General features: G+C 41.1%; 1 protein-coding gene across 1 annotated transcript; it reads left to right on the top strand.

Annotated features, from left to right (window-relative positions):
* Positions 1-4,570: 4,570 nt before the first annotated feature.
* SPACA1 (sperm acrosome associated 1) lies at positions 4,571-22,466 on the top strand. Its single transcript, XM_065679143.1, has 7 exons — positions 4,571-4,776; positions 8,442-8,498; positions 14,605-14,706; positions 15,081-15,187; positions 15,693-15,831; positions 21,776-21,917; positions 22,174-22,466. Exons 1-7 carry the CDS (start codon positions 4,623-4,625, stop codon positions 22,262-22,264), a joined length of 792 nt encoding a protein of 263 aa, XP_065535215.1. The 5' UTR covers positions 4,571-4,622; the 3' UTR covers positions 22,265-22,466.
* Positions 22,467-25,353: the final 2,887 nt, after the last annotated feature.

Below are 25,353 nucleotides of genomic sequence, written 5' to 3'. Positions count from 1 at the left end.
CCTTTCTCTTCACAAGGCCATGAAGGCAAAGAATTACACACAAGCTACAGGATTTGAGTGTTTTCCAGGGTCCAGCAGCCTAGATTCGTCCTGAGTCCATCTCATAGCAAAACCCAAGCACGTATTTCTGCCCCCTTCCCTACTTCTTTCTTCTCTTGTCTTTCTTTCCAGAAGGCCAGATATGTAGATGTAGGCAAAGAGAGCCTTGCTGCCAGCAGGAAGAAGGAGTTGCAGAACATAAAGGAAAGTTCCTCTAGTTTTGGTGGAAGCAAGGAGGGCGGAGAATGAGTAGATATGAAATACCTACTTATCTTAGCATCTCCTAAAAAATGTCAGATAAGAGGAAAAAAAGATGAAGTAGTGCCCATTTTTTTTTCTGCTCAGTGCTGATATATGCATGCAGACACCAGCCTAGGAATTGCAGAGGAACTCTAATGAATCTCTCCAAGTTGTGTCTATGGTGCTGATTATCACTGCTCCCACAGAAGCCACTTGTATTTCTGATTTGGAGATGTTTGCAGCAGGCAATGGAATATTAGCCGCTATTTAAAAAATGTACCATATAATTGCAGAAGATAGCATGCTCCTGTTCCAATTAGAAGTGAATAACTAATACCTGAAGGAGCCTTCTGGTGCGTCTGTAGGCAAATACCGCTCTTCATGGGATCTATGCACAGAAAAATGCCTAATAAACTTGTGAATAATGAGGTTTAGATCTAAACTCCTGAAGTAAAAGAATCATTAGCCCATGGATAAATCTAAGTAAAGTTTGAGATGTTTTGCCTAAAAAGATGCAAAATATATTGCTAGCAATTCATGCTCTCCCTTATTGCTTGCATATCAATATGGCAAGCTGAACATTTTCTACCTCAAAAAAGTTTGTCCTCAGTTCTTCATGTTAAATCCACAAAAACATTTAGACATGGCAATGCCTCATCTTCAACTAAAGCCTGTCTTCATACATTAACCATGCTTGCAGCCCTTCTCCAGCACTGAGGTCAACTGTCATGAATGGATCACATTGCCTCTTAAAACTCCTATACAGCAAGGCTGTTGCAAGCTGCTTACTGGGAATGGGACTGTTCCCAGTAAACATCTAAATTAGCTCATTGCAGATCCTGAGATGTGCCCTGTTACGTTACACAGGGGAAATGTAGGGGTCTCTACTCAACCCATACACAGTCTTTTGACATGTGTAGAGCAGATGGGCAGATTCTTATGATCTGCATGTTGAAGGTGGTTGCTGAAAGAGGCAGTGGAGTGACTAAATCCACACTTTTGTAGATTCAGCCCTTAACAATTTATGGAAAGCTTCCATTTCACTCCCACCTAGAATTAGTAGCATCTAATCAGCTTGAACCTATGCTGTGGCAATATGTCAGGTACCTACAGAGTGTTCCTAAACCAGCAAATGGACTTCAAATCAACTGAGAAGTCCCACTGATTTGTAAATGGAACTACACCTGGACCCCCAACAAAAAAATGCAGTCCCACAGGTTCAGTTTGTTCCTGCATTTGGTGAGGTGTTGATAGGACTACAAGGGAGAAGTTTCGGTTAAGCAAATGCAGCTCTACTCTCTTGCCCATTGGAGGTCTGATTCTGACCTAAGATCTTTGCACATTATATTTACGTTGCTTTCTTAACATAATTGTGCAGTCCTGAAAGATCTCTGAACTTATTTCATAGAAGGGAACAGAAATACATATAGGGTATGCCTGCAGGCTTGCAAATAACAGAAATACCTGAAAAACCCTCTGTTCTGCTATTGATCCAAAGGAGTGCTGGAAACATTACTATGGCAACAATTCTTACCCAGTGGAAGAAGCATGCCATTATCTGTGTATAGGAACAAAACAGAAGGAGGCGTTTTTCAGAACTGTTGCCCACATCCCTTTGACCACTACAGATGTGCTGACCTTCTGGCATGAGCTCCTGCTGCAGGAGCTTTCAACAAAATATGACTTAAATAATTATTCATTGGCCCATGCACACAGAATAAAGAAATTCTATTGACTGACAGAGTCCTGTCACAGAAAACAGCACTGCATGGAACTCCTGTTTTCCAAGAATGTCAAACACCTTCCTTACCTTGTTAACAACCTGGGTTACTGGTGTGAACAAAGAGACAAGGCTGCTCTGGCTTACTCTGAGTGTTGTCTATGTCATTTGGCTGCACACCACTTGAACTTTTTAGCAAGTACAGTTGTTAACTAAGAAAACTGCTGAGGATCAAATCTGGCCATGTTGTTACTGAGAGTGAGTTCAGGCTAAAGTACAAATCTGCTGGCAATGTGGTAACGGTGTTATTTGGCCTATTAATTAGCAATTAGACTAATAAAGTCAGTAAGAAACCATTTTGCGTTATACGGCGAAATTGAAAGCCCAGGTCCCATACAGCCTGAAGGCAGAATTGAGAGCTAATCGTATTCCAGGTGTTTGTTAACACTGAAGAAGCCCTCCTAGTTGCATCTCTCATCCCCAGCTTCACTTTTAAGGATACAGTGTCTCTTCCTACCATTCCTAACCCTGCGCAGGGGAGTGATACTGGCTCCAAGTAGAGGAAGACTGTTCTTCCTGTAAATGATTGAGGAAAACGATTGTGTGGGAGATGGTGCCAAGCAAGGAGAGAAAAGGAGCAGCCTGGAAGAGAGCTTCCAAATACACACTCCCACTGCAGAAACACTTTATGGCTGCCCTGAGGCTGGGGAGAAGAACAAGCAGCTGCAAGCTTTTTCCAAGCTCTTTGTTTGCCAGTCTTCTCTCTGGGCAGCCTGTGGCACAGCCAGCTGTGAGAGCAACACAAGTAGGTGGAGCAGCTCTTGCCCACTTGCAAGCTCACTACAGTTCCACAGAGCTGCTTAACAGCATAAGCCAAGTGGATATTGCCCATTGCCACTAGTATTGTTATTTCCTGGTTTTATATAAAAAGAGAAAGTGAGAGGGGTCGGAAAAAAATGAGAGAGATCCTAGGTAGAAGATAGACTGTAGAAAGAGAACAAGGCTAACACCAGGCATGTGAAGTACAAGGAAGGAATGGGAAAGACATCGCTACTAACTGGTAATGTTGAGAAAATATACAAAATGCCATCCAGACATTTACTAGGTCCCAGCCTAAAAAGCAGAGCTCCTGCTTATTCTGTAGAAATAGTAAAGATTTATTTCCTCTAGTGATGTAGCCCTGCTGTTCCTGGAAATTATTAATCTTTCCTTCATGGTAACTGCATCCCATCACAAGCAGCCACAGAATATAGATGCATCTGTGTGTATATATAGGTGTATTTTACACATGCATTCAGATAGATAGGAAAGCATGTTGAAAATGCCTCAATGAAGGAAAAACTAGAATGCACAGTTGGATGTAATCTATTTGTTCAATCTTCCTCCCTTCCCTAGAGACAGCTGGTTTTATTCAATATATGTATTTTTTTAGTTATAGATGACTTTGGGTCCTCAAGATGGGACCCAAAATGGGAGCTATTATTAAAGATATAATTATTGTTTTGACAGCATCATGAACTTTGTTGAAGAGATGATGGTTCATTACCCATCAAATAGTCCTTTAAACAGTACTTTCCCACTTCTCCAGCTTTCTCTGCCTTCAGCATCTGAGACCCTCCCAAGTATTTTATAAAAGTAATAATCTCTCTTTTAGCCTTTAGGGAAGTAGCTTGATCAGCTCCAGGAATTTTCTTCCTGTTGCACATGTGAGAGAAGGTGTCTGGGGAAGAAACTGCGAGGGAAAGGGTAAGTCAAACAGATAACATATGCAGGTAGTCTCGCATGCAGGGAAAGCTCTGTTCATTTTCAACTCCCATGAAAGCGAATTTCACAGAGCTCAGGTCCAGCTCTGCCCTCACAAAGCAATCCCCTGTTGGCTGTGTTTCTTTATTCTGGGGAAGTGCAACTGCTGATGGAAGCCACACTGACTGAGGAGGAAGTTCTTGCCCAAATAGCTTGGGACATCTGCAGAGGCCTTCTGCAGATCAAAGCAAAGATGATGATGTGGATTCTCTGTAAAATGTGGGAGCATCACCTGCAAACACTGGTTTTGGGTAGTGGAGATGCTTATTGCAAACAGGCACTTTGATTCTTAACCTGCTGGCCTGGCATCCCGCAGAACTGCTGTCCAATGAACCCATCATACACATGATTGGCAGTTTCCTGAATGTGTGTGCATTTATTTGGCTTGCAGAGACCCCCTCTGCACAGGGCTCTGGCAAACTGGGGGTTGCAAGGGCCTGTGGAAGACCTCTCGGGTAGTACTTTTAAGAAGGGGAGTCACCTTTTTTGGACTTCGGAGAAGAACTAGACGCTTCAGTTGCAACCATAAAGGCTATTATTCAGCGCTGTCTTGAAGAGGCAGTCCGACCCTCTGGGTACCTCAAAGTTTGCCATCCATTTTATCAGAAACTCAGTCTTGCCGCCCCGCACGGGTGGCAGCAAATGACGCGGCTGCAAACTGCTCTCACTCCGCTTGCCAGCTTCCACATACGACCTCGGGGCTCCCGGACCAGCCAGCCCTGGGCGGGCGCGGCAGCCCGCAGGCAGGCCCGGACCGTCGCCAGGCGCTGTGACGCGGCCGGGGTTGCCAGGCGGCGCGGCAGGCGGTGAGCGCGGCGGCATGGCGCTGCGGGCGGGCGGCGCGGCGGGGCTCCTGGCATTGCTCTTGCCTCTCCTGGCATTGCTCTTGCCTCTCCTGGCCTCGCTGGCGGCGGGCAGCGGCAACGGTACCAGCGCAAAGCCGACGGAGGCCCCGAGCGGGGACGCCAACCGGGGTGAGGCGGCCGCGGGCGCTGTGGGTGCCCTGGGCCTGGCCGAGAGGTGTCGGGACCCGATTTCCCCTGAGCCCGCCTGCCCCTAGGTGTTCTCCCGTAGGTCGGTGATTCCCCCTGTCGCCGAGGGGAGTTTCCCCTTTCCCGCCCGGCTTCCTTCTCTGGAGGCAGTGGGTGCTGGCCGGGGTGCAGGCAGACCAGGTGTCCTGTGGAAGAGCAGATACTTGCGAGGCTGCCTGGAGTCGTGCTTACTGAGCAAGGCTGAATCATGGCTGTGATGTAATGCACGATCCTCAGTGTCATCTGCAGGCAGTGGGAAGGTGTCGGAGTGTGTTCAGTGCTTTATTAAGCCATGCAGCATCGCAGGGACCCTCCCAACGCTGGGGAGATGGGGAAAGCTCCCGATCTGCTCGCAGCCAAAGTGTGGGCTACAGAGAGTTGGATACATGCAAACCCCTTTCTTCTGCCGTTGTCAAGCAGCGAACCAAACAGGTTCACAGCTGATGCGTTGTCAAGTGCAAAGCCAGTTGCACATGGGAAGTTTCCGTCCTGGGAAACCTGTGTCCCCTTAGCTGTCCCTTGCGGTCACTTTGGGGATGGAGCAGTGCTGCTCCTGCTCCCCAGTGCACTCTGACCTTCGGGATCCCTTAAGTACTAAACCCGCACCGCTTGTCAAGAATGTGATGCCCAGTTTAGGCCTGAGTGAGTTCCCCGCGGGTTCGCCGCCTTGACTCCGAGTGCTCCCTGTTGACATTTCTAGTAGAACTTCTCTGGGCTTTTTAAGTGTTTATCGAAGTATTCTGCATGTGCGCTATGATGTGGCTTGCAATTAAAATGGTGTATAATGGCAAAGATTTCTGTTCTACGTAGGCTTCCAAATGCAGGGAGGAATACAGGCTGCCTTTGCTGCACTGGTACTAATTGCAGCCCCCTGACAGGAATGTAAATGCAGTTCCTTAGCACATTCTTATCTCAGCATGTGTGGGATTTACATATATAACTCCTATTAATGCTAATGGAAGCTTAAATACATAATTCTTTTTGCATAAGGCTGACACTGTATTTTTATCTGAACCTGATGCAACTGGAGCCAGCCATCTTATATAAGTAGAAAGATCTGTAGTTTCATACCAGAAGGTTTCTCAACATTTTGGTTCATTTGAAATGTATGGAGGAAATGCAAGTAAGGAAGCAATATAAAACTGTATTGTCATGTTGGCATGGAAGGTTCATATCATTTTTATAAAAAGTGTTATGTTAAGTGGGGGGTGATAGATGAATCTGATCTTGTTTCCCTTAAAGTTTCTTCTTGTTGCTTTGTTTCAAATTATTTTCAGTTTCATTAAATCAGAAATCAGGTTTGAGGTTTCCTGATTAATGCATTAATTTCAAACCAATTAGCTTTTAGTGTTTATATGTGTTTAAAGGTTTATTTGGAATAATGCTACTCCGAAAATACAGTATATTTTTATTTAGAGCTGTAGTTGGTTCATCATTATGAATCTCTGACAGAAAAGCCATGTTGTGTTGTGTGCTGCTGCTGAAGCCAGAAGCATCCTGACAGGGTATCATGGTTGATAACTTCACCTATAATTAGGAGAAGTTTGCTTTCCCTGGTTAGCAAAGCCCCTCAACCTTCCATTAGTAACACCTGCAGTTCTGTGTCACTTCTTGTTTCTAAAGCTTTTTCTTCTTTCTTTTGGTTTTTTTTTTTTTTTTTAAATTTGTGCCTGGATGGGAAGTGGCAGCTTCTCCTTTCAGTTATGATGACACCCTGCGGTGGCTACACTCAGCTTGTCATCTCAAAATTGAATTACGGTAATACCTACTTTCAGGGTAGAGGTTTGGGCCTTCCTGTAAGCTAATATGAATTGTCAGATGTCTACTGATTCGGGAATTTACATCACCTGAAGCTGTCCTAGCCATCCCTCCCATTAATTTGTGCATGTTAAAGTTTACTCTATGCAAGCAAACAAGCACAGCTCATGTTGTACAAAGTTGAAAACAGGTATTTTTAAATAGGACTGTGTTTAAACTGTAGACAGGATCCTTAAGTTCTCCTACTCCTCCTCTCTGCTGTGCTGAGGTAGTTATCGTTAGACAAGACTGTGAATGACTGACCCATTAATTTAAAAGAAGCTAAGGAAAACATGACAGGATGTCATGGACCAGCCTCTAAAGAAGTCGGTGCTTGTTATGGCTCATTAGAGGCAGAGTCTGAGAATACACTGGCTGTTTTAAAGATTGTCTCTGTTTTCATAGGATTTTAATCTTACCATTTTTTTTCCTTATGTTTTGGCTAAGGTTGGATTCCTTATCATTCAACTGGATAGTTACCGTTTAAAGATTGTTGTGCATACACTAGGAGACTGTTCTGACGGGCACAGTTTATATGCTGAAGTAAATGTCAAAACCATAGAGACAGTTAGAGATAACAGAAGAATGAGATTTTGATGGTTCATTTATAATGTCAGGAAAAAGAGTTCAGTATCAGTGTATCATTGTGGAGAATGCAGCATGCTGCTGTAGTGTAAATCCTTTGCAACGGAGGAATAAAGGTTTTATGTTTGTATATCACTAACTGCAAGAGAAATGAATCCGTTCCTTTCAACCTGAGAAATTTAAAGTTTTGGATAGTGTGTGAAAAATGTAAATGTTACTCAGAGATTTAGTAGCAAGAAGTGATATATAAACTTGCATATAAACTTGCATTGCTGCACAGAAATAACATTTTGTAAACATAAATCTGGAACATAAAAAAACTGAGAGACAGTGAAAGCAAACTTTACATTGGTAAGTACTTGTTATCAGAAAAAATAATCTGAGTAGGCAGGATTGGCAGTGTAGACTCATAAAAACAGTCATAGTGACTTTGTATTTGGAAAAATTGAAAAGACCTCTTGCTTATTTAGTGGATAATTTCCAAAGGAGCTTCACTAAGTTAGTTTCTCTATGGAACAGTTATTGTATCTCAGTGTCTTTATAAACAAACGTTCAACTTGCCTGCTATTAGAAATAAAGCATATAATCCAGATTTGAATCCCAGATGGAGATGAGAACCTTTTGCTTTTGTACATTCTGTGAAACCCATTCTGTAACCTCAAAGTACCATTAAAAATGTAAGGAACACAATCACAGTGATTAAAAGCCCAGTACTTCATTAAAATACTGTACCTGGTTGACTCATCTTGGTGCTGGCTGTCTAAACCTGACCTTGAAGTGTGATGGAGAGAAAATTATGTGGGAAGGCATACATTAGCCAGAAAGAACAAATAAGGAAATGAGTTAACTGAATATTGTTTAATGAAAATTTTACTTAACTCCTTTCAGGGAAGAACTATAATTTGCATAGAATCTAGACACTGCCCTTCCCAGAGCATTCAGTAGGCTAATTTAACATCATGGGCTGGTTTAGAAGAAAACTACACTTTCTAAAGAATCGCCTTAAGACGATTAAGGTTTAAACATTAATGCTGTTCACACTGGATTTTATGATATTTTTCCATAAAAGTCTTGTTTTTCTAGTCTAGTTAATGAACGCAAAAATGTTGGCAAATTTGACATTTCAACTAAAAAGTAGTAAAGATATAAAGGAGCGAGGTTGCTGTTAAGTGGGTATTTCCACCCTGTCTTTGTATTAAAGATATAACTTTAGACTTTGTGTTCAGGTCTGCATGACACTGAGTCCACGAAAATAGAATATGGAGAATGCACAGTTACGTGTGGTAAGTAGGAAAGTGGATGAATAAAACATATTGTCATTTGTTTTTTGGGGGAAAAAAAAAAAGTGCTAACTGTAGCAATTTAGCAGTTGTAATTTGCTTGCCCTCATTCACCTCTCATTGATTTCAATTGCCAATAACTATAATTAACAAAAACAATCAGGCTGATTGTCATTAGGAGTTTAGGTCAGATCTGTTGTTTTATTAATTTCACAGCCTGCAAGCTCCTATTTTAAACCAGTTCACAACGTTTATTGGCACATGAGCCGCCTTCCCCAAAGTAACAATTTTCGCTATTTGTGAACATCTGTGAGATGTTCAGAAGATGAAAGATCTTCTGATGCTTCTCACAGATGTCTTCCCACATACAATATTGCCAAAAAATTGCTTGCCTGCAGTAGCCTGTTCTGTATTCTGCATTTATACAATTTATAAATTGTGCAGTGGAGAGGAGAGGTGTCATTCTGGAGTAGGAAGGGAGAAAAGAAAAATGAGATGAGCCTTAAGAAGACATCTCTCTGTTTGGGGTGATGATAGAAACTGCTGTGAGGTGGTAATTATATCACTTAGGAAGCAGTCTTGAATCAGAAATGCTATTAGGGTTTTTTTTTTTTCATGAACAAATTCAGCTTCTCATAAGACCACAGAAAAAAGAGAGTAAAAACTTTCCCATCAATCTGATGTTTTCTAGACTATGCCTTTTTATTTTTTCAAGTCACTTTTCCAGTGATAGAACTTCCTTGATTCCCTCCTATTTTACATCTTAGGACATTATGGGTTTATGAGGTTTTTTTTTTTTTTTTTGCTTCTTTGTGCTTTTATATTTCTCTTTCTTCAATTCATAATTTCAAATCTGCTTGTATGTTCCGTATACTGATGTTGTATATGTATACCAATACTCTTAACCTCACTTGCTCTGATGCACACATTTTGGATGCCAAGAAATTGTTCCTTATGGCCCATCCCTCTTGCAGATGTCTCAAATGTTGCATATTTCCAGGGATTTTCACTAAATTTTTCTCATTTTTATCCTGAGTCCATCAGAATTAATGTTGTGATGGATCAGCCTTGGCTGGATGCCACCAGCCACTCTATCAGTTCCCTCCTTAGTGGGACAGGGAAGATAAAAAAGCCATGTATTGAGATAAAAGCAATTTAATAAAGAAAAGCAAAGGCTGTGCACAGAAGCAAAGGAAAGAAACAAACAAAATTATTCTCTCTGCTCTGCATCATCAGGTGATGTCCAGCCACTTTCTGGAAAGTGCAGTAGGGCCCCAGTATCTATAGCAGTTGCTTCAGAAGAAAAACGCCTGAACAAAAGTGCTCTCCCTCCCTGCCCCCACCCCCCATAGGTTTTGTTGCTGCGCAAGATGTAATATGGTACAGAATATCCCTTTGGTTAGTTTGGATCAGTTGTCCCAGCTGTGTCCTCTTCCAGCCTCTAGCCCACTCACAGCCTACTGATCTTTGGAGGGTGTGTGTGAAGAAACAGCCTTGATCCTTGATGCTGTGACAGCACTGATTAGCAGTAGCCAAAACATCAGTGTGTTATCCACACTATTACAGCTACAAGTACAAAGCACAGCACTACAAGGGCTACAGGGAAAGTTAATTCTGTCCCAGCCAGACCCAACACAAAATTTTTAACCCGTATAATCCTACTGAAGAATGAGGAAAGGGAGGCTTTAACAGAAAAGGCATCATCTCATATCTGGCATCATCTAGTATCTGGAGTTCAGATCATGTTTGTAGCATTCATTCCAGTCTGGGCTTCAATGCATGGCATGTTTACCCTGGAATTCAGGAAAACAGACTTGGTCCTTTTGAGGGATCTGCTTAGTAGAGTACAATGGGATAAAGCTCTGGACAGAAGAGGGGTAAAAGCAAGCTGGTTAATATAATAAATACAACAAAAAAAAAAAAAAAAAGAGGAATCACCTTCTCAAAGGTCAGGAGTGATGCATCCTGACAGAGGACACCAGGCAAGAATGTCAGAAGGCCTGCTTGGATGAAAAAGGAGCTCCTGAACAAACTTAGACACAAAAAGGAAGCCTATAGAGGGTGGAAGCAAGGACAGGTAGCCTGGGAGGAATACACAGAAATTGTCCAAGCAGCCAGCGATAAGGTTAGGAAAACTAAAGCCCTGATATAATTAAATCTGGCCAGGGACATTGAAGACAATGAGAAAAACTTCTCTATGTACATTGATGATAAAAGGAAGACTAGGGAAAATGTATGTCTTCTGTGGAAGGAAACAGGAGACCGCATTACCCAGGACATGGAGAACACCGAGGTACTTAATGACTTTTTTGCCTCGTCTTCACCAATAGCTCCAGCCACACCACTCATGCCGCATAAGGCAAAGGCAGGGACTGGAAGAAGAACTGCCCACTGTAGAAGATCAGGTTTGAGAACATCTAAGGAATATGGAGGTGCACAAGTCCATGGAACCTGATGAGATGTGGGTCCTGAGGAAACTGGCAGATGAAGTGGGTAAACCACTGTCAGTAATATTTGAGAAGTTGTGGCAGTCTGGGGAAATCCCTTCTGACTGGAAAAGGGGAAACATAATCCCCATGTTTAAAAAGGGAAAAAAGGAAGATGGGCCAGTCAGCCTCACCTCAGTGCCCAGCAAGATCATACAGCAAATCCTTCTGGAAACTGTGCCTGATGGATTTGGTGGCCTTCTGGGATGGTGTTGAAGTGCTGGTGGATAAGAGAAGAGTGACTGACATCATCTACCTGGACTTGTGCAAAGCATATGATACTGTTCCGCACAGCATGCTTGTCTCTAAACTGGAGACACATGAATATGATGAAGGGAACATCCAGTGGATAAGGAATTGGTGGGATGGTCACACTCAAAGAGTTGTGTTCTACAGCTTGGTGTCCAAGTGGATACCAGTCACAAGTGGCATTTCTCTGGGTTGGTATTGGTGCTGTTTAACATTGGCAATATGCACAGTGAGTTTGAACGCACCCCCTACAAGTTTGTTGATGACACTCAAGCTGTGTGGTGCAGTTGACACACTGAAGGGAAGGGATGTCATCCAGAGGGATCTTTTCAGGATTGAGAAGTGGGCTTATGAGAACCTCACGAAGTTCAAAAAGGGCAAGTGCAAGGTGCTGAATATGGGTCAGGGTAGTTGCAAGCAAAAGTACAGGCTGGGTAGAAAATGGGTTGAGAGCAGCCCTGAGGAGAAGGACTTGGGGGTGTTGGATGACAAGAAGCTCAACATGACCTGGCAATATGCACTTGCAGCCCAGAAACCAACCATACCCTGGCCTGCATCAAAAGGAACGTGACCAGCAGGTCGAGGTAAGTAATCCTGCCCCTTTGCTCTTGTGAGACCCCACCTGGAGAAATGTTTCAGCTCTTGTGAGGGGTCCCCAACACAAGAGGGACGTGGACCTTCTTGGAGCACGTCTGGAAGAGGGGTATGAAAATGCTCAGAGCGCTGGAGCATGTCTCCTATGAAGATGGACTGAGAGAGTTGGGCTTGTTCAGCTTGGAGAAGATGCCAGTGAGACCTTAGAGCAGCTTTCCAGTATCTAAAGGGGGCCTAGAAGAAATCTGGAGAGGGACTTTTTTTACAAGGGCATGTAGTGACAGGACAAGGGGCAGTGGCCCATGGCAGGAGAGTTGGACTAGTTGGTAGAATCATAGAATAGTTAGGGTTGGAAAGGACCTCAAGATCATTTAGTTCCAACCCCCCTGCCATGGGCAGGGGCACCTCACACTAAACCATCCAACACAAGGCTTCATCCAACCTGGCCTTGAACACCACCAGAGATGGAGCACTCACAACCTCCCTGGGCAACGAATTCCAGTGCCTCACCACCCTAACAGGAAATAATTTCCTCCTTATATCCCATCTAAACTTCCCCTGTTTAAGTTTTAACCCGTTACCCCTTGTCCTGTCACTACAGTCCCTGATCTAACCCTAACCATTCTGTGATTTTGTGATTCTGTGTTTGTCTGTTGAAAGACTAAAAGGAAGCTTCTTGGTTCTTCCAGTAAAGCTGTAAGCTTTTTGTCTCCTTTGGTCCTTCCTATTCTCTAGATTCATCTATGTAGCTGTTTATATTTCTTGTTTTCTGAACTGACTCAATTTCATTAATTTTTTCCCAGTAATCCTGTGGCTCAGATCCATTGCTCCTCTAGTCATAGTCCATGTTTATGGAGGCACTGAAACATAATTAAAGCATACATTAATGATGTCTTGTCATACTTGCCTCAGTTTTGCCTTGGTCTCTTTGTAATCTAATTGTTTTAGCCACTCTCACCTCTCATTTTCCCTCATAACTGGTATTTTTGTATTGCTAAGTAGTCAGTGCTTTGTGGGTCATCCCTCTTTGCCACCCCTTCCCCAGTCTATTAATTTAAATTTCTTCTAGGGTGAATTTCATTTAGGTAATTTATTTAATTGCATTGTGGCCAGTTTCTTGTTAGGTTAACTTGTATGACTTGTTGAAGTTAAGACTTCATTTGTTAGAGCATCTCAGTAGATTAATTTCATCAGTATTGGCAGCTACTAAAAAGAGGTGGGGAAAGGAAACATGGGAATGAAAGAAAAAGCTGTACAAAAGGAAGAGGCAGAGGAGTACCAAGTGAACTTGCAGATCTAATTAAAAGCTTTTTTCATCAACCCTTTGAGTATGACTTATTTCCCACATCATAATGTTCTCATAGATAAAGCATGCTGAGATTTTTCCTGATGAATGACGTTAGCCCAGCAGCCAGATTTTATCAATCCAGCCTTTTGGCTTTTCATAGTTTCCTGTCTTTTTTGTTAGCTAAAAAGCCTACATGGCACTGAAGAAAGAGGAATGCCTTTAATAAAAGTGTCAGTTCACTGCTATTTACACCTTCTGTCTCTGCATCCACGAGATGAGACATTCTCTGGAGAGGAGAACGATCCTCATTCTGTGTCATATTCAGTAAGTGGTGGTGTCTCCCTCTGTCACTTCAAGTTCTCTTTCACGAATTACATGACATCTCTGAAACATTCTGAAATCCACTGGTTTATATTATACACATTTAAGGAAGGCAGAGGCATCGTAAATGCAATGTTCTAACCAATTTCCTATTTATTTTTCTATTGCAAAGAGTTTAACTCTCCTTTTTCCATGCCTATTAGTAAACAAATTGGTTCTGGAAAAATGGCAGAACCTTCAGTGTTTACTGGGCCTAAACGTATTATTCCTGCCTCCTCCACAAGCTATGTCATTCCAATGAACTGTGTACACACTGTTTGGCAAAAACAATTATAGCACTTGTTTTGAATTTGTTGTAATTGCCAAAATGGGGATGTTCCATTGAAATCCTGATGGGGAGAGTGAACATTTTTTTTGCTTCCTTGAACATTGTGTAGGAATTCCCCTAACTTTACACATTTGTGATAGGTTGCCTCCTGTTTTTTGTCTTCAGTAGGACTCCCCACGTTGCACGTGGAGTCCTGGTGATCAGCACTTGATTTCACCCATTTCTCATGAGAAGCCCTATGTTATTGACCACCAGCTTCCCAGGGAGGCTTATTTTTGGAGGCTGTTGGTTGTATGTTCCTGTGTCACTCACTGGTGGTCACTGGTAGGTAACTTTCCCCAGTCCCACTGCCAGGAGGTTTTTTGTACCTTCAGTTTCTGTTGACCCTGATGGGAATTGAAGATGCTCAGGCAGTCACAAGACTGGAGGCAGACTGAGTTGGCAGTCTGTACAGTATTCTCTGTGCTATCTGATTTGAGCATTTAAAGGCCAGGAGCCTGAATGGTATTTAAAGTGAATTAACTGTTTTGCAAAACATATATCAGTTTCTTTTCAAACTCTTTTCATGTAGAAAAAAGTTCAATTCTTGTTCTGACACATGATGATTCTAAGAATCTGTCTCAGCTCCCTCGGGTGCAGAGCCTGACAGAAGTAGATGTTGTCTTGAAATCTTAGATACCAATACAGGATAGCTTTAGCAGGCACTCTGAGAAGATCTGTTTTGCCTGGTATCTGGTAGATACATCATATTAACATCCAGGATAAAGAAAGAGAAAGCAAAAACAGAGTATGAAGGAAATAAAGAAATGCAGAGTGAAAGATGATTTTTTTTTCCCTTCAAAGGGATTGGCATTCGAGAAGTTCTCTTAACCAGTGGATGCCCTGCGGCTGAAACAAAATGTATTATCGGTGTGGAGGAATGTGAGGGGCCAGTGGACTGTGGATGTAAGTGCAACGCTGTGATACAGTAATCTAGAGCAAACAGGTTGATTCAAAGGAAACATCCTTATTCTCTGTTAGTGTAGTGGAAGTGGAATGAAGTGATTGCATTCCACTCTCCAATTACCCTGTTAAGCAATCTACTAACATTTCAGATCTTGTTTCTGTACTGATGTGTGCTTGATTTCAAGTCTCTTTAAAATGCTATCTGCTGTGTTTTTTTCCAGACATTAGAAAAACCAAAAAGTATTTTCAGTAATTTTAAGGGAAGGGATAATTTCCAAGTAACATTTTTTGGTTTGAAGAGTTACAAATTTTATGATCTATACTGAAGTGTTTCATAGAGTTGATGACGTGCCTATTAAAAATTCCTCCAACAGGGGGAATACCAATTTCTAAGGGCCCTGAGTGTGTGAAGATGCTTTGTATTTATATACCTCCTGAAAATCGATTTAAATACATTTGGAAGAAGTTAATTCAAAACCAGGTGAGTAATTGAACCCCACTTTGTGCGGAAAAAATGCATACCACACGTGTTTACCACATGGTCCATTTGAATTCTGCAGACTTATGGGCAGATTATTTTTTTTGCTGTCATAATGCAAAATAGCCCTGATTTCTCACTGGCGAGTTTGCAATACAAGGACTCGCATGGTTTTGCTTCTTTATGCAGATTCAGTTTCCTGTTTATGTGAGGGAAACAATAATTTTAGAGAGTAACATTTACTGTTATTTCAGAAAAACGGGGCAGTGGCTGGTGACTGCATACATGTCATCAAGTCACAACCACGTTACCCTTCCCAGTTGTTCAAGTAGGAGATGCTTCAGAAATGGGAGAAATTTTCCCACAGCCGAGAGGTCCTGACAGGTTGAAAGCTGCTGGAGTAGAATATGCACTTTTCTGTGCAACTCATCTTTGCAGATCTATATGCAAAAATACAGACTCTTTTTATATTTGTTTGTGTGTTTGTTTTTCTTTTATATATTGCCAGACAGCACATACTCTTCCCAATGATACATCTATTATGGAAGTTTGCAGAGGTAACCAGTTGGCTACTTTCCAGTGTGAAACTCGAAGAAAAAAAGGAAGTGCCATTGCTTCTGTAAAATACACAGTCCACGCAAAAACTGGTAAGCTCATAGAGATGCTTACTGCCTTCTAGTGAGATGGCCTTGTGTTTTTCATGTAGTGCTCAATCTTTGTAAGGTTGCATGTCACCAGTAGTCTATGGGCAGGAGCTTGTGTGCTGTGGTAATGACTGTCATGAAATGCAGGCCAATAAAATGGACATATAAAAGGAAATGACAGAATGGGAATGAAGAGGTTCCTTATGGTAGGACTATTTCCTTCATCCTTTCTAAAAATTCATGATAAAATAAGGAGGGTTTCCTATTACCTGTTTATTTTTTACTGCACCCAGGTTGGTCAACATAGACTTATTTTTGCATCACTAAGCCACATAGCACCAGCAGCACAGGTTCTGCAGTAAAGTATCCACTTCGGTACTGAAGCAGGAAAACAACCTTTTGGGTTCATCTTTTAGTGACTGTCTGGATTTTGCTTATACACAATGGATTTAGCAAAGTTTAGCATTAAAAAGAATACAGAAAGACAGTGCCAGTACTATCTTTCTCACATCCTCTGCTAATGGTATTTTTGCTGACTTCACCAGGAAAGGTAGCCATGTGCTGATTTTCTCAAATCATGAGGACAGCCACATGGAAACTCCATCTTACCTAATCAGAGAAAATGTGAAAGTGCTTTGCTCATCAAAAGTGCTGTTGGTTTGGTATTTTTTCCCGAAATAATGTAAATTCAGGTCTTATGCAAAATTGTGGCAGACTAGCAAGAAAATAATCCTTGGGGATACCCCTCCCTGTGTTTCTCCCCTTCATGTTGTTTATCTAGATAAAACTGGCCTGGGAATCCTGCTTTTTTCCCCTTTCTCTTTAGTAAGATAAGCTAGTTCCTGTATCTCTGTTGAAGTAATTTCTGCCATTGTACAGTAATTGGAATTTGTTCGTTCATTTTCCAAATCCATCTGGCAGTCACAAAACACCCAAAGCTTTTTTTCTTTTTCCTTCTCCCACTATTCAGTCTGTACATTCCTTTTTCGCACAGAGGAAACGTCCTTTTTGAGACCTGAATTAGCAGAGCATATAATCTGTTTTAGGTTTAAACATGCAAATGGTCCCATTGATTTGAGCCCTGTGAGTCATCAGTGGGAGGGCTCACACACTTGTGTTTAAGCTGTGACTGCATGGCCTTGGTGAAAAGTGGTCAGATGAAACCCGCGCAACAGACATACCCACTGAGAACTTCTTACAGTGGTTGAGATTTGTTGATTCAAAAAACATTTACAGCTATACAGAAGTCTGAGGAAAACAAGCTGTAAGGTTTTTTGAGTGTGAAAGGAACGGTTCATTCTGCTTTCTGCTAGGTCGGTGCCCTATGTCTTTGTACAGAGGTGTCTGTAGGTGCCCAAATGAGTTTCTGGGCTTTGCTTCCCCAGTGTGACATTGTTTGGACTTCAGAAATTATTAACTCTTAATTAGGTACACAGAGAAGTTATCAGTTGAAATTTTGGTTGAAAATGTGCCAGGACTTTCATCATACGGATCGAGTTCGCTCGCTGTGGATGGTCAGAGCCTAGCCAGATCAGAAGATTCCATTTACTTTTCCAACAGGATCAGAAGGAAATAAGAAAGATCTTTCTAACAGCTTGTGTTTGGGTGTGGACTTTCTTAGCTGGTGCCTGGTATTTTGCAGAGTTGCTCTGTTCTCTGGAAGCATGGCATGCTGTATTGTTCAGACCCTGAAAAGGGGTAATGTTTCTGCCCATAGTATGATGCTGCCTTTTCTAGTTCCTCATTAAAAGACTTTTTGAAATGGGGGTTGGGAAATTTGAGACAAGTTTATAACCCCTATCAAGAAAAATGTTTTTTCTACCTACTCCAGAAAATCTAAGACTTTTTGTTGAGCGAACAACATCTGCCATCTATCTATCTGGCCTCCAAGCTGAAAGGTAAACAAGGGCAGAATCACAAAATCAGTATCAGATATAGGACTGAAATCACATTTTTTGGGTAATCTGCAAGACTGAACTGGGTTTTTTTCCAACATCCAAAGCCAGGGACAGATTTCTAGTCAGCACAGGTAGGATGGGTGTGTGGTGGGCTCACCGATGGCTGGGTTGGAGCCAGCTGGAACCGTACATGTCTGGCACAGGACAACCCCGGCTGCTTTTCACAGTGGGCACTGGCACTTGGTACAACAGGTATAGGTTTTGGGAGATGTATCTGAACCAGCTGAATGGACAAATCAGTTTTAGTCAGGAAAGAGCAGGTCCTCTCTGTTATGTGTATTTGCCATGTGGCAAGATTTTGCATGAGTTAATTTTAAATTATGCATGAAGAACTTCATGCCTCTTTTACTGAGTGATCACTATGCTTCTTGGTGACCTTCTGATAAACAGTCATAATGACCTTTTGTGTAAGTGGTCTTTAGTAATTTGGCTCTTCGTTTTATTTAAGTACTGTTCTGACTTATGGGTTCTCTTTGTCTTTTATAGCAAGAGAAACGTTGCAGGGAAAGAAAAAAGTATTTTATTTCCATCAAAAATGATTGGGATCTCTGCAAGGAAAATCCCAGCTTTTAATAACTGACATGTCTATATGTCCTTCTTACTAAATCACTACCGTGAAACACAGAGGGGTGTTGTTTCACACTCATGCCTGTTGTGGTGTTCAGTGTTTTGTGAAGACTCTGGAGCTGGAAGGCCATTTATTCATATTTACTAATAATAGTCCTGTGAGGAGGGAGGGCTCTGCAAGGGAGGAATGCAAGAGCAGAAAAGGATCCTCATTAAGATGCTATGTGAAGGGTGTGAACCTGCTGAGATCCCAGCTGTGTTCCAAGCTCCACACTTCTCATGAGTGAGACAGTTGGGGGTGTGTACTAGTGGCGCTTCTGTGGAGAAGATGGAGGCAATAGCATTTCTGTGTCTCAGAGGCTCTTCTAGCCCCCATCTTTCTTCATTTCCTGCTGATGACTTCAGAGCCAGATCTTCCTTTTGACAGAAAAGTCACATCTCTGTAACTGGTTACTGTACCAGCAGTACAGTAATCAGCATGGCCAGGTTGTCTGTGCATTTGCACAGAAATGAAATGGGGACTCCCAGTACTCAAGATAAAAAGCCTAGATTTCCTCTGTATATATGCAGTTCTGCTCTCACATTAGCATATATCCATCCATTTTTATTACATAGAAAAAGGTTTATAGATAATCTAGAAGGAAAACAAAAAAGCTACTCATCACCGTTATATTAAGAAAAAAAAAAAAAACCAACCCAAAAACTAGAGTCTGCAGAGGCAAAATCTTACTCCTTTCTGCCAAACTGATACATACTTTCTGGATCTGAAAACGAGTGGAAAGAACTGTTGGCTGCTGGACTGTATAAAAAATTGGTTGAGTGTCTGCTTGTAGATGGACAGTCAAATGATCTAGGAGGAACTCCAACTCCATGAAGAACCTAGGGGAAGAGGAGGATGAAGAGGAACAGTGCTTCTGGCAGAAGTAGTGGGTTTCCCTTGGACAGAAATGGTGCTGAAAAAGCAGGTGTTCCACTTTTCTTGATGTACATAGAATCACAGAATCATAGAATGGTTTGTGTTGGAAGGGACCTGAAAATCACCTGGTTCTAACCCCCCTGCCATGGGCAGGGACACCTCCCCCGAGACCAGGTTGCTCAAAGCCCCATCCCACCTGGCCTTGAGCGCTGCCAGGGACTGCACACATATTAGGGATTTTTTTACAATGTAATCATGTAATATATATATGATGGTGCTTTTTTTTTTTTCATCATTCTTTATAGTGAAGTAGTCCACAGACCCACAGTGGGCTGTAGGCTTCAAGCTGAAAGTCATTGAACTAAGCTTCCCATCTTTCAAAGAAGAATTGTTCTTCCTAGTTTCATTAAGCTAAGTAGATTTTCAAGGAAAAAAAAAAAGGTGGTGTAAAACATCTTTGTAACCTTAGCTGAAAGCTGAATGTGTTTTTAAGGCACATTCTGGCTGTGGCAAAAGCCTCACTGACTAATTGGAGCATTGCCTGGATTTTAGGAGTGTAGTCGGGGGCTTAAAAGCGCACCTGATGTGAATCAGCCTTTGCTCATTGTGAACCAGTTTATTGGGAAGCTGCTTGCATTTTAAACACATGTGTTTACTTGGAAGGCATCCCCTCTGTATTAGCAGGTTGTCTCTTAGGCAGCTTTGGTTCTTGCTATTGGAAGAATGACTAAAAAGAGAATTTGAGTAGATTAGCTGTGGATAACATAAAACTTGATTTTCTCTTCAGCAGGCTTCTGTTGCAGCCTGTGAACAGAGGTATTCTTAGAGTTCCAAATTCACATCTTGCCAAGGGGAAAATATATTACAGTAATGAAATTGCAAAATCAAAGATAATTTGCATTAACCTTCATCCCCTGCAACTGCATGTAATTCTAAAAAGACACAGTCCAGTCAGTGAAGTTAGTCTGAAAGCAGGTATTTCTACACTATATGAAACCCCCTGTATTCAGACCTACTATCTATGACATTCTCAGCCAGTTGACCATTCTTACCTCTCCTGTACCTTGCAAAAAGATCAGGAGAATCCTATAGATGAGCTGTGGATTAAGAATATCAGAATGAAAATTCAGTGATGCGGGTAAATGAAACTCAGATGATGCAATGAGAGAGTTGCTTGGATACTACAGTGATGACAGTGGCACAGGACCTTATATAGAAGTAGAAATGAAACAGAAATAGAAATGGTTTTCCTGCACTCATTCTGCTGCACAGAATTCCTACCAGTGTGAACATGAATTTTGCATACCAGTCAGCAATTAGATAGCACCTTATAGTTGTAGACACTATATGAGGGAGAATGAAAGAAAAAATTAGTGCTGGCTTGTGTAAAATTGTCAAAGCTGGAGGGATCTGGGTAGGTATCTGATGGTTCATTGATTTGGTTGAATATGGCTGAAGAAATAAGGTCAATTAAATTTCAGCACAAGGTGGTCGGGCTTGATTTCCAGGTGTTTTTTACCCGGTTTAAAACAACGAACGGAGGAAGTTGGTTGACCATCTTCAGCAGTTTCCACTCTTCCTGGGTTGTTTAGAGTCATCTCCTAACTGGTATGTCTGGTCTTAGAGAAACTGCCTGAGTGTTATCAGGGCCCTCAGTTTCCTTAGGTACATGGTTGAACAGGCTGCAGCATTACAACATGCATTTTTACTAGATATCCTTGCTACATTTTTCTCAGCTTCATGCAGCTGCTCCTCACTGTGTGTTTCTGGACCATGCCGAAAAGCCCTTTCCATACTTTGTGGTTATTTGCTTTAAAGAAAGGCTTTGCAGACCCAAGCAGAGATAGGGAAATGAAAAGCAGCACTTAAGTCCTTGAATCTGGTCTTTTGTTAGCATAGTCTCTTTTGGCTTCATTATTATCATTATTATTGCAGCAATTACTGTTGTTAGAATTCTTCTGTAGCACAGTGCTACCTTGGTGCCTCAGCCCTGGGTGGCCGATCACCTGGTACCAGGCACAGAACAAAGAAGTCACCCTGCCTCGAGTGGCAGACAGCTTGTGCTAATTCTTCTGTCTTTATCATTCAAGCATCTTTCGTGGGCATGTCTTGAAATCTTAGATTAAAGCATTTCTTAAAGCAAAAATATTGTTATATTGTCATTTGTAGCATGTACCAAATAAATACTTCTCCCACAATTTTTTCCTTGTCTTAAGGTATTGCAGTTCTTTGTGTTTCACAGCTGTTAAGTGACAGGTATCACACTCCACATGCCTTGATCTCCATTTCTTTGCATCTTTGTTGTTTAGATATGCCTTTACAAAGAAGGTATAAAATGTTGCTCTTTTAAATTTTGCTGATACAGTAAAGGCATAAAGGTCATGAAAGATGTCAGCAAATAGTCAAGCCTCAAGACCTGCTCCTTTTCAGTCCTGTCCATCAGATAAAATGCCTGATTTATTTCAAAATTTGAATATAATAATGACCAGGTATTTCTTTTCTTCAGAAATACAAGCAGAAGAACCAAAGCGAATACAAACAGGGTACTCAAGGAAAGAGAGAGATGCCATTCTAATCTTTTGCCTTGTAATTGGAATCATTGTGGCTGTTGGTGTGTTCTCTGCCATGATCTTTATGATTCTTCACTGGTAGGTGAACAGCATACAATGTGATTTATGTTTTATTTGGTCAAAATATGGTATTACTGCTGACAAGCATGACCTGGGTGAACTGTTTTAAGTTTCTTGGTAGTTTAATGTTTGTGTTGCCAGTAGAGAAAACAGGAGCAAGCTTCTGGAGATTGGAAAAAAGTACTTTGCAAAGTAGTTACAGCGACTGTGGATGGGAAGGGAATGATTCCCTGCTTAAAGGTATGTTTTTGTTTAATTCTTTTTTCCACTACAGGGGTGTTGTAAAATCTCTTTGGAAATCAAAATCTGGGCAAGACAACCAAGAGAAGCTGACCAACAAAAAATCACTGCATAACCTGGAATAAATAGCCCCCTCCCTCAAGGTCCAGAGTTGCCTTTCAAGGAATCGAAGTCTCTACCTGCAGCTACAGTGTTATCATCTGCAAAAGCCGTAATACAAAAAGTGGCAGAGCCACTTGCATAATGAACATTAGGAAAAAAAAGTATTGTTTACGTAGAAATATGATATAAAAATTAAAATATGTTTGAAATACTGGTTTTAAGAAACACTTTTTACAGTTCATTCACTGTCTTGAATTATTGGTCCATAAGTGAAATGGGTAAAAATATTTGTATTTTAAGGTGGACACCATTCCCCAGGTAGTGTAATGGTAAGAGCACCTCTGAACTAGAGAAACAAGGCCAGGTTTTTGTGAAGATTTTGAAAATGATGTATTTAACACGTCTTAATTTTGTGAAGATGTTAACCTAGACAAGGTGAAACTAGGCGTATAGGCTAGGCAGAGACCGTTTTTTGTAAAGTGCTCTTCAATGATCTTCAAGCACAGCAATCACTGTAATCCAGTTTCTTCTTGACATATGGAAGGCTGTGTAATGAATGGTAGGGAAGATCATTAAAGGGGAAGATAATTGCTTCATAATTTTCACTAAATTTTTACCTGCACATTTGCACACATAACATTTCTGCCGTTAAGGGGACCAAAAAATGTGAACAGAAGAGTAGCCCCATGAGGTCAAACCAAAGATTCATCTACCTCTGTACTCAAAACCCTGGGCAAAAAAAGGATGTCTAGAGCAGAGAACAAAACCAAGAGAAGGCTGTAGGATGTTTTCCACACCCATTCCTTCAGATTCCAGACATTTTCAGATTTTCTAAACCAGGTGCAATTTCTAAGCAGTTAGCAATCTTGAATAGATTTCTTTCCCATGGTTTTGTTCAGCATCCCCTTTTACCTGTGTAAGCTTTTGTCACATAAAACATCCTATAGCAGGGAGATCCGCAGAGCAGCCACATCTTTTGTCCAGCTTGAAGCCACTTCCTGCTAGCTTCATTTGTCACACCTTACTTCTGGAAAAGGCACTGAGCTGTCAATCCACACTGACCTCTACCTGAAAAGCGCTGTCTTTTAGACATCTAACATATTCCCTGGTTATTTTCTTTCTGGACTGAAAAGGGCGAGATTACTTAGTTATTCTCCATCCTGATACTGTACAATATCTCTGACCATCCTTGCTGACCTTCTCTAACACTCCTCCATTACATGACTATCTTGTTTATAAAGGTGCTTTCTCTTTGTATAAATAAATATTGCTTGATGAAAATAAAACACCTAAGCTGATGACATGTTGAAAAATGGACTGTGGACTGATTAAGATGTTTAATAGATTTTATTATTAAGATTCTCTCCTGAGTGTAGCAGAAGCTCTGAAAAGGGGCCAAATATTGAGCTCTTCAGGGTAGAGAATGATTCTCAGTGAAGAACATTGCAAAAGAATAGCAAAAAAAAAAAAAAAAAAAATAATAGATTGGAGGTAGTAACTCATCCTTTCAAAGAACTCCTGTTCTCTTCAGATCCTCCGTTCTGCAGATGTTCTAACTGCACCATCTGCACATCCTTAAAAAAGCATTATCATATTTTCCAGAGATAACATCATTTTGTTTGCTGTTTAGTGAAAAGATCATTTACGTTTTTGCAAATAAACCATCGTATTCAAAAATGACATGCACTTAATTCTATAAAAATATCTGTTTTAAAAAAGGAAATTATATATTTGGGAACAGTATCATTAGCTGTGTCATTTTATGTCATTAGGTGGACAAACTTAAAAGTCTTGCAACATTAAGAAGAAAATGCATGGAGAAGGAAAAAGCAGACAGTATAAATTCTGCAGTTTGCAAAACCATCTTATGTGTTCAAGGGAAGTGTTTTACCCCATGCAATCGAAGACAGTGTATTGTGGCAAGTCTGGAATTAGGCCTGGAATGCTGGTCTTAAAACCAGGCCAAATCCAGTTGTTATTACTCAGCAAAATGTTTCCATTGAAAGTATGGTAAATATGAAGCCCTGCCATCAGCTCTGCAGTTGAATTCTGAACTCTTGCTTTTGTGTTGTAATTAATGTGAAACATAACTGAAGGAGAGAAAGAGGAAACTAGAATATTCTCTTCCATAATGATGCAAAGGTGTACTATTATGCAGCCAGTTTGTATGTTAATAACATTTGCAAGGAACATCCAGTCTTACTTGGGTTGATATTTTAAGGGGTTTAAATTTCCCTAGTCTGTTGGCAAATCCAGTGAAAAGTAATAGATACATAAGCAGAGTGGTTCAGAAAAAGAAATTCAGAAACAGCTGAACCATGGGGGGGGGGGGGGCAGGGTTAGGATAAATGAAGGAGGTTTTGTTCTTTATTGACTTGTATTTTGTAAAATAGGATTATCTTCTGCTTTTTGTTTGGTTTTTGTTTTCTTATCACCTCTTAATACTACAAAACAGGAAAAACATTCACTAGAAAATTTGATGCAAAAACTGTAGCATAAAATACAGAAGAGTGCCTTGCTGCTCAACAGATAGAATAAACAAGCTGTTCTGTTGTTGAAGTCTCAAGCAGAAACTCCAAGAAGTGAGGAAATTCCTGAAGTTAAGATTACTCTGTTCAAGCAGCCATTGCACAACCACTCTATTATCACTCTCTCGCCCTAAATATAAACTTGAATGAATTGCTTTTTGTAGTAGATACAGTATAAAACACATAGAAATAGCAAAATCATTATCTTAGTTCAACCCATGGCAACCTTGCCTGACTTTTGATCCCATAATCTGAACAATATACTTATTAGTTTGGTAACGGTATGGACAGCAGTGACAGACAAAGGACATCACTTACTTCTGTAAGTGTTTTAAGTACGTATTTTTAAAGAGAGAAAGAACATACTATAAGCTGCTTGAACACTCCTGGCAAAAGAGTATTAGTCATCTAGGATATAAAACTTTTCTTGATGTAATTCCTTTTGTCTGCAGCGCCTGAGAAATGTAAAGAGTGCTTTCTTTCATTGTTACTTTCTGGTAGTGAGTTAATGAAGAAACCCAGCAACATTTTATCTTTTTTGACAGTTTTAAGTCTATATTTACTATTTCCTTCTGCTTGCTGAC

This window comes from Lathamus discolor, chromosome 5 (genome assembly GCF_037157495.1).
Source record: "Lathamus discolor isolate bLatDis1 chromosome 5, bLatDis1.hap1, whole genome shotgun sequence".
In the NCBI taxonomy this organism is placed as follows: Eukaryota; Metazoa; Chordata; class Aves; order Psittaciformes; family Psittacidae; genus Lathamus; species Lathamus discolor.
The sequence above is the reverse complement of the archived record's forward strand: the minus strand, read 5'-3'. Positions and strand labels throughout refer to the sequence as shown.

Coding starts and splice junctions, on each gene's coding strand:
- SPACA1 (XM_065679143.1), top strand. CDS start 4,623: ATGGCGCTGCGGGCGGGCGGCGCGGCGGGGCTCCTGGCATTGCTCTTG. Junction 8,499..14,604: donor AGAATGCACAGTTACGTGTG/GTAAGTAGGAAA, acceptor TTCCCTTCAAAG/GGATTGGCATTCGAGAAGTT. Junction 21,918..22,173: donor ATCTTTATGATTCTTCACTG/GTAGGTGAACAG, acceptor TTTCCACTACAG/GGGTGTTGTAAAATCTCTTT.